The sequence below is a fragment of the Echiichthys vipera genome (assembly GCF_963691815.1).
Source record: "Echiichthys vipera genome assembly, chromosome: 1".
NCBI classification, from domain to species: Eukaryota; Metazoa; Chordata; class Actinopteri; order Perciformes; family Trachinidae; genus Echiichthys; species Echiichthys vipera.
Window position 1 is genome coordinate 21845694 of NC_139826.1, and position 10000 is coordinate 21855693.

Below are 10000 nucleotides of genomic sequence, written 5' to 3' on the forward strand. Positions count from 1 at the left end.
ACGTGAGCATATTGCATGAAAGCTTACGAACTAGAGAGAGCGAAAGAGAGATGTGTGGAAAGCGAGGCATGTGACCAGACCGTGACCCTGCGCTACAGGGTTTCCCTGGAGGGCTTTGTTAATGTGGTACAGCTACAGCACAGCAGAGAAGCTCATTGGGCCTGCTTTTCACCACCTGCTGTGTGTATGTGTGCGGTGGAGGGGGGGAATTCTGTGTGTGGCTGCAAGCACCAATGACTTTATATACATTCAGTATGGCTGTTCACTCCCAAGCTCTGTGTGTTTGTGTGTTTGTGTGTTTGTGTGTGTGTGTGTGTGTGTGTGTGTGTGTGTGTGTGTGTGTGTGTGTGTGTGTGTGTGTGTGTGTGTGTGTGTGTTTGTGTGTGTGTGTGTGTGTGTGTGTGTGTGTGTGTGTGTGTGTGTGTGTGTGTGTGTGTGTGTGTGTGTGTGTGTGTGTGTGTGTGTGTGTGTGTGTGTGTGTGTGTGTGTGTGTGTGTGTGTGTGTGTGTGTGTGTGTGTGTGTGTGTGTGTGTGTGTGTGAAGGCTGTGTGACTCTCACAGGGCTGCTCATCCTGGTCACTGTCACTTCATAATAAAGGCCTAGGGCCATCCATCTGGCCCTCTATGTTATTTGTTAAGTTATTTGTTTGCTATTATAGTTCTTAGTACTGTTGTTACATTTGCCTTTTTATTAATAGAGCAAAACAAAGACTGTCAGCTTGTCTCAGTTCTTAATTTCACTGTACTCATGCCATTTGTCTCTGTCTTTCTCCAGCTGCATCCTCCATCAGCAGTGAGTCCTCTCCAGTGTCCTCTCCAGCCACCAACCACAGCTCTCCAGTCAGTACGCCCAAGAGGGGTCCCCTTGGTCCAGGGCCTGTCCTGGTTCCACCAGCGGGTCACAGCGTGCCAAATACTCCGCCTGTTGTCACCATTGCTCCAACAAAGACAAGCAACGGCCTCTGGAGGAGCGAGGGACGTCAGGTAAAACCACATTCAAACATTGACCTTGACCTCTCTTCCTTTTCACTTTCTTCCTTTTGTTTCTCTTTCAGTTGTTCTTTCTGAAGTCTCAGATTGTTCCAGTGTATTTTCTCTCTTTCACTAAAGGAACAAAAATGCCCCAATTCTTCATCTTGCTTGTCAGCACAAGCAGGCACACAGGCAGACTCTCTAGGGATTAATGGATTTTGTAGATGGCCTGTAACCCATAGTGTGGCAGTGCGCATTTGACATATGTACATGTGACATAGCCGGCAGGTCTATGAATGTCTGCTTCTCTCAAATACCCCCCACCCCCACCCCCAACCACTCCATGGCTCCATGCGTTAAACAATGCCAGCTGCCACTGGGATGTCGAGGTGACAGCCTCAACGGCAGCTAACATCTGTGCCCCTCCAGCCCCCCTCTCACTTACCCTCTTGCCCTTGGCCCAGCCCCTCCCAAGTCCCCAGCCTTTAGCCTCCCCCCTCCCATCTCCAGTCTCAACCTCTTCACTCAAGCAGTCAAGTGCATCCTCCTTCTCGTCACCCCGATACCCGCTCTCCGTTACGTAGTGCAGGAGAGAGAAAGAGAGAGAGAGCTGCTTGCTTTGATAAGGAGTGGATTATGGATTATGGCCTTGCTTTAAGCCTTCTTATCTCAGCTCAAGGCTAATTTTCGAGGCCAAGCGCACAGTTACGAACAGCACTCGGCAACATGCGGAAACTCTCCGAGACACTTTGACAGTTCCCCGGAGACAGGGAGGTGGGGGTGGGGGTGGGGGGGCAAAGGGTGTGTGAGGAGGTCAGCCAGCCAGCAAGAAATGTGTGGTAGCATTCAGGCTATTGTCCTCTCCCCTGGACAACCTCCCTGACCCTCACCCTCTGTAGCTGTAGCTTTTTACAAAATGACCCTTACACAGTTTAAGGGTCAACCGGAGTTGGGAGGGGCTGGAGAGACAGGGGGTTTTGAAATAAGGGACAGACGCACCATCCGTGCATGTGTTTGTGCACTTTTGCTGTGTGTGCGTGTGCGTGTGCGTGTGCGTGTGAGTGTGCGAGGTCAAGCTCAAATTTAAAAGGTCTTGTCACTGGGTTTGTGATGCCTCCAGCAGCATGGGGCCAGCCAGCCTAAGAATGAGGAGGTTAAGGGAGGTGATGTGGACAAGAGGTCAAAGGGTAGGCGGAGGGGATACGTCACAAAAGCGTCCATCATAGCATCTCCCCTGTTTCCATGTTGTTGCTTCAGCGAGCACATACACAGCACATACACAGCACACTCTGTGGTCTCTAAGAGCCACAGGGCCATAAAGAACACACACACACATACATAAACACCATCAAAATGTCCCTCTTAAACGAAGATAATACTGTCTGGAGTTTTGTTTCTTTTGCTCATCAGTGATCTGGAAGAATGCATCAGGAAAATAAGGGACGACCCTCTGGTACTTATTCACGCCCCTTCCCCCTTTATCCTTGTCTCCCCCATGGTCTACTATTATCATTCCAAGTTTTATGCCAAATTTTCTCTTTGATGCCTTTGTGTGTTGACATAAAGGCTTTGGTGAAGACAAGGGGAAACAAAAGAGATGAAGATTTAAAGACAAAAGGAAAGTCTGATAGATGGAGGACTGCGGGGGAAATAGTTGCATACAGAGGCAGGAGTCTGTTCTCCTGGTCCTCTATAAAGCATCCAAGAAAAACTTGTTTGTACATTTGTGGGGTCTGCTTTCTTGTGTGTTAGAAGGGTTGGTTGGTGTCTCTCTGGCTAAGATATGAGCGTGTCTTCCAGAGGGTGTGTGTGTGTGGGGGGGGGGGGGGGGGGGGGGTGATAGGCAAGGCAGTGAAGGAGGGAGGGCTTGGTGCGTTGGCATTTTGCTTTAATGACTGCAGGAGTCTGCTCCCGCTGCTGCCTGTAATTGCTTTTTAATTGGCAATTTGGATTCATGGCTCCATCTGAGAGGCGTAAACGAGCGTTCTACAATGTGCAGGGTCTCCCACCCTCAGTGGGGGTTACAGGGGCCTGGCTCACACAGAGGAAGATGGCTGTTAATGGATGTGTCTTTGAGACTGAGTGCTTGTATTTGTGCTCTCTACTTTGTATATGGCATGGCGCTGGTGAGTAGTGTGTGTTGTGTAGAGGGCTGTTTTTTGGCAGGTGGTGAAAGGTCAAAATGGGATTGCTGGTTGGATGTGTAGGTGCTTGAGTGACTAAGGTGCCTCTCTAATGGGGATGGAAGGTTCTATCTTTCTGCTGTACATGCTTTTGCAAGGTGTTGACCTGTTACACACACACCTTTTGCATGTTTTTCTACAGCCTAGGATCCGCACATGCATGCACAGGCATACAGAAACAGGGACTAAGCTCAGGCACCAAAGATATGCATACAGCATAGCAGCAATATGTACACATTCCTATTTACAAACAGGTTCCTTTTTGCTGATAAACTCACATGTAAGTAGAGATGCACCGGTCTGATACCTAGCTTGAATATCGGTTCCAATATTGACTAATTAGCTGGATCGGATATTGTATGAATGAGGCCGATCGAGCATTACGATCCAGTCATTTCTTTTTTATTAGTATCATACACAGCAAGTAAATTAAGCCAATGTTTGTTGGGTTTCAGGCACCTGCTTTATTTCATTTTAATTTTTAAAATATCTATTTGCAGTGCACTTTAGACAGAATTGTTATTTATTTATTTTTGCTGCTAATGCACACTTTGTTATTTGTTAATAAATAATATTAAGTTCACTTATATCAAGGCTACATGTTTATGTCAAGCCTGATGCCTTCACTCACATGGCAAGGTATACGGTTCATTCATTCAACAGTAGTATCGGATCGGTATCGGGTATCGGGTGATACGCTCAGCCCAGGTAACAGTATCTGATTGGATCAGAAAAAACTGGATCCGTGCATCTCTATATGTAAGAGGGGCTTTTTGTTTCTCAGTGGCAATAATAACTGTAAAAACAGGAATCAGACCAGTTGTGTAATTGCAGCAACAGCACCGTGCATTGTTGTTTCACAGGCAGCTTTGTTCCGTCCTCTTATGATGGGATTTTCTGTGAAATTTGTTGGAAAGGAACAGTTGATTCAATTTTCGTGGTAATTTGTGTCTGGCAATTGCCCCAATTGACAGTTATTGAGTCATAGTCATGGTTATGAAACCATGCTCCATGATGCAGGATATTGAATACAGGTTCAACCCAAATTTGAGCCATACCAACTTCTGGTCACCCGATAAATACCAGCTAGTCAGTTACACTTAGAAATAGATTACAAACAGGCCTTGCCGGATTTTATTTGCCAAGCAGGTTCTTGTGTTGTTTTGCTTCAAACTCATCAAATGGTTTCTGGTTTAAATTGGGATACTTACAGTTTTTTCTTGCTTTGGACAGTAGCCAGGCTGCTAGCAATATTCATGCTTCTAACGATATTAACAAGTAACAGATCGATCCAGTGACTTGATAGCAAGCCTGAATACCTGGATATGCAGTACCAGTCAAAAGTTTGGAGATGCTTTCCCATTCAAGTGGATAAGAAGGCGTTTCCCTTTTTTAATGCAACAGTTTGATGTGGTTAAATTGGGGCACAGATTAAGGCAAATGTGGGACTTGGGTTAGGGCAGGACAATAAAAATCTTCTATCTTGATATAAATATTATATGAAATAACCACATGGTACAGCATATTTTGCTATACTCCTGTGATTTTTATATGTAACAAATGAAAAATATTGAGTATTTTCACATTTTAATAAGAAATTTTGTGCAAAATATAAACTCAAAATACTTCACATCATATTTTCCAAAAAAACTGATTTAGTGCAGATGCACCTAGATTTTTCTCTCCAGACTGGAGGAGGCCTTTTTCCTGCCATGTTCCAGTCCCCGGTCCTCCTTCTGTTTTACTGTTTTCCGTGTCTAAGTTCCACTGTAAACACGCTCATTCTTTCAGTTTCACGGTGTTACCATGAGATGGCGCCTCTTTCACAAAAACACATAAACCAACGTGTAGTTAGTACACTGAGACCCTAATTGTCAGTGTTATAATTAAAACGTAAATGAGTACAATAACGCAAGTATTGTACTGTATATTTAGTTTCAATAATTTAAATGTAATATTACTTCTGGTTATGCCACCAAGCAATAAATAGTTCATTCAAATGTGCTCCAACTTTACCAGCTGCAACATTAAAGTAATGCTCAAACTAATGCTTCTGTAATTATAATGTAAGAATATAATATATATTATTCTGCATCATTAATACTTTTACTCTTGGTACTTAAATATATTTTGATGCTAACAACATTTTACACTGTGGTATTAATGCTTTTAAAAAAGTAAAATATCTGAATGAAAGTGCTTGGTATTATCAGTTTAAATGAAGATATTGCGTGTATCACAATACCTCTATATGATTTAATTATGATACAATTCCACTGAAAGACAATGAAGTATCATTTTTTATTATCATCAAGACCTAACTTGGGTCCTCTCTACACACATAACACAACACAACACACACACACACACACATCCTGAATCCTTGTACCTGTAGCATCAGTGGTGTTTGTCAAGCTTTTGATGACCGCTTTGCTAAACACCAATCTCTTGGTTAGCAAAGCTGTCATCAGTGTGATTATACACAATTGATTAACTGACAGACGGTGTGAAAGAAAGCAGGCATTTCTCACCAGTGATATGTACCTCCAGCAGTACATTTTTATGATGCTCACGTTGGGATGAACTGGAGACATACACACAGTAAACAAACACATGTCTTCATCTGCAAATTCATCTGGGTTAAAAAAAGAAATTTGAATACATGTGTGTGTGTTTGCAAATACTCTTTTACTAAGACTTCCAGGCAGCCACCCACCAGTTAGTGGTAGTTTAATGGATAACATGGCTGATAAAGAAAAAGACTTTGTGGAAAAAGTAGGAGAGGAGCCAACAGAGAGCTCTGTATTTTTCTTTCTGATATTGACTTCTTTTGACATATAAGAACCTCCTTTCCACTTGGCTGCTGATTGGGAGCCACCTTCTCCCTGTGCTCATAAAGCTTTGAAAGGATTAAAGTGACGGGGGGTTTTATGGGGACAGGAGGTCTGAGGGAGTCGAGTGCCTTACTGTTTAGTGAACCGCAACAAACAACAAGAAAACAGTTAACGTAACGTTAAAGTACTGCAACGTGGGGCTGTCTCAGAAACGGGCGGGCAGTGGCTGCAGAACTGCACGTGTAGGTAATGGCTCCCTAAATTGGATTTATTTTATCAGAGGCCGTACTGAAAGAGAGGATAGTGCTGCTGTAAGGTCTCTCTCTAATCCCAGGGAGCCCCGAGGTTAATTTACTGGGTCAAGAACTGCCTCCTCTCGCTCCTCTTCTTTATGTCTCCATCTTTATATTTCCTTTCTTCTTTTACTCCATTCTTTATGGTTGTTCTCTTGCCAACTTCAACTTGAGTTCTCGTGTTGTGGGAGAAAAACGTTCCACCATAGCATGTGAAATTCCTCCTCGACTGTATATCCCTCCATAAACAATTTCCTTGTACGACTTACAAGGGAAATACGTTTCTCTGTTCTGCGATTGCATTTGTAAGCAGAGGGAAACCAAAGCATCAGAAAATGCACTCCCATTCCCACAGCAGGATGTCTTTGTAGCTCTGAAATGTGTGTGTGCACGTGCGTGCGTGCGTGCGTGCGTGCGTGTATGCGCACTTGGATAAGTGAGACCAGGCTTGCTGCCAAAAGGAGGGAGAGGGAGGCTAAAGAGAAGAGGGAAGAAAGAATAAAAGAAACAGAGGCAGAGGGATGTTGCTCTATGGATTTTGTTGTCTTCCTTGTAGATGTTAGTGTTTAAGTGCGCACACTCTCAGGTACACACACACTTTGCAGAGATCAAAGTTATCATTTCTCTAGAAGTACTGCTGTTGTACATCTGCTATTACCTCATCCTCACCGATCATTAGGATGCCATCTCTTGTTGAGAGAAAAAACTGTAAGGCCGTTTTTACCACTGCCTGCTTCCTCCGTTTTTATAATTTTTTCCCCCTCAGAGAAATGTTTTTCTGTCCTTTTTTTACAGTGAGATGTTTTATGCGAGAAAGTGAATAATAGTACCTGAGAAAGGGAGTGAGGAATGAGGGACTGGGAGGCTGCTGCACCATAAACAGGCCTTTTCTTTTCCCGGACTCCCCCATCTCCCCCCTCAAAGGATGGGGCTCCATGAGCACTGACAACCGTGACGGTCACTGGTCTTCACAAACAATGACTGAAGGCCCTCTCTCTGTATCTCTCTCTAGGCCGACTCAGGGCCTCGTGGGGCAAGCAGGGAACGTCTGGGTGCAGAGGGGAACATCCCACAGGAGAAGGGCGGCCCCTCAGTGCCTGCCCACCTCCTGGGAAACCCCTATGCCTTTGGTCTCACCCCCGGTGCTGTCATGCAGGATTCACGTTTCCAGCCCCTCAAGTAAGTCACACATTATTATGAAAGTATGATCAATAATTCATTTTTATATTAATTCCCTGGAATGAGCAGTCTAAAAAACAAGCAGACATTTGTCTGGGTGTTGGTGTCAGTGCTATGAAACAGTCAGTTTTTAGTATGTGTGTACAACAGTGGACAAATACAAATCAACTAACCATGGCTTTTTCTCTATTGTGCCCCTACCCCCTCTCTTACCTTCAGTCTGCCCAGACAGTTGCCTAATGCAGTGCCCCCCGGTCACGTACCAGAAGAGTACCTCCGTGGTTTCCGGCCCTATGCCACAACCGAGGATGCCCTCCGCATGCCCTCTTTGCCGCTTGGCCTGGACCCCGCCACTGCAGCTGCCGCAGCTGCCTACTACCACCCCAGCTACCTGCCCCACCCCTCCTTCACGCCATACAGGTAAACCTCTCTCCATTCATTTGTTCTGTCGACTTGGCACCCACCTCCTCTTGAGAGAAAATTGTGCAAACCAGTGCATATGACTGAACTAAGTATTTGTGTTGCTCATACTCAGCAGTAAACACATTACTGCATTTAGCTGACCTTGAATTCATGCTGCCATTGATAAAATATTGATGATTTTATTTGTATGTTGATTTAACTGGGGGAGAGATTTCACCCAGTGTAAGAGAGTTGATGTGACTTCTTGCACTGAGCACTGGGTACGACGCTTTGCCAGAGATAAGAGCAGGGTTTATCATACTGAATGGACTGAGTCCTAAATTACAGCTTGATATATTGTATCATCTGGCAGGCTGCTGCTGCCTCTGTTTGAAAATATCCTGGTCAGCTGTGTCAAAATGCGTTTAAGAGTTGATGAAGAAAACATATACATGCATGTATATTGCTAAAGGCTGCGGTAATGTAATTTACAACCTTCGGCCCTACTGTAATGATGCCTTATGTTTGGTAAATCACAGTGCAGTTGTTTATTAAACATAGAAAAGCTCTACACTTATTTGACAGTTTCTCCATTGATACCCATCAACAAAACTCAGTATTTGCTTTTTTTAATGAAGGAGTTGTATTTATTATAAAGCTTCTTAAACCAAGCAGTTAATAACAAGACCCATTTTCCTTGTCTTTACCCAAGCTAGTTTATGCCCATGAATAAAATATGAACATCTAAAAGAGAGCCATGGCTGTTTTTGCCACTTAACTCTATATATCGGGAGCTTGTTCATGCATGCTTTGTGATAAATTACCATAGAAGAAGCTGTTTATACATCTGAAATAAGACGTATTCTGCTCCCTACTGTGGTTTGACCATTCTCACATGAGGAAAATTACTTTCTAGTGTTCTTTATTGGAGTGACAGCCCAGTGATCATACAGAGAAAAACACCAGCAGCAGAAATCTATTTGCAGGGTTTGTTAAAAAAATACATTCATTTTAAATGTATACTACAAAGGATCATGTAGCCTCTGTATTGGGCCCTGCTTGCTTAGGGATATCACACAGGCCCCTGGTCTGTCAACCCAGCAAGATCAGAGGACTGCAGCACCCATCACACACTGCTCTGTAATGGATTTAATGAGGGGATGAGCAGTGGATGTCACACACACACACAAACACAGTGTCTCGCTAGCTGCTGTGTGGTGATTGAGGTTAGCTGACAGACACGACTGCTTTCTTGAAAGATGGAAGACCCTGTGATGTCGCTTCTTTGCAAAATGGAGGCTCACAGGTTAATGAAAGTGAATGCTGCACCGTCACACGGAGAGACTGACTTCTTCTCTTTTCGTTCTTTTTGCAATCCTTATCTCCCAGGATGGATGACCCATTCTGCCTCTCTGCTTTGAGGTCACCTTTCTATCAGCTGCCAGGAGGGGGAGCTTTACCTCCTATCCATCCCTCTGTTCACATGCACCTACAAGGGGTTCGTTACCCTGGAGACTTCACGCACCCCTCACTGTCAGCACTGCAGTCTGAAAGGTAAAGTTCCCTTAATTCCTGCATACGTATAGTCACAAGTGCATTCAATCAGCAGATCCCGGCACTGTGCTACGATTTCTTTCTAACTTCACTGACATCTTCTTTTTACTTCTGCACCCCTATCCACTTTTGCTTTTTTAGGCTCCAGCTGGAGGATGAGCTGCGGCAGAGGGAGAGGGAGCGCGAACGAGAGCGCGAGCGTGAAAAAGAGAGGGAGCGGGAGGTGGAGAGAGAGAAAGAGCGGGAGAGAGAGCGAGAGAGGGAGAGAGAGCGGGAGAAGGAGCTGGAGAGAGAGAGGGAACGCGAGCGGGAAAGAGAGCGTGAGAGAGAAAGAGAGAGGGAGAGAGAAAGAGAGAAGGAACTGGAGAGGCAGAAGGAGAGAGTGCTGAGAGAGAAGGAGCTGCAGGCATCCAAGGCCATGGAGAGCCACTATATGGCAGAGCTCCATGCCATGAGGGGGCAGGAGGACCGAACCAAGCCTGAGAGACTCACCCCTAATCGGGCTGGTATGTTTACCTGCTGCCCATGTAGCTACAATCATACTGCTTGTAGACACCTATAAACACTTCATATCAGCTAGAAA

General features: G+C 44.7%; 1 protein-coding gene across 2 annotated transcripts in view; it reads left to right on the forward strand.

Moving 5' to 3' along the window:
• The window catches only part of gse1b (Gse1 coiled-coil protein b), a 176516-nt gene that overhangs the window by 154040 nt on the left and 12476 nt on the right, over positions 1–10000 (forward strand). For both annotated transcript variants that reach the window (XM_083915480.1, XM_083915481.1), the window contains 5 exons: positions 776–984; positions 7295–7461; positions 7681–7881; positions 9253–9417; positions 9559–9923. In XM_083915480.1, coding sequence (XP_083771606.1) covers positions 776–984; positions 7295–7461; positions 7681–7881; positions 9253–9417; positions 9559–9923 — 1107 coding nt within the window. The remainder of the gene's footprint in view (positions 1–775; positions 985–7294; positions 7462–7680; positions 7882–9252; positions 9418–9558; positions 9924–10000) is intronic.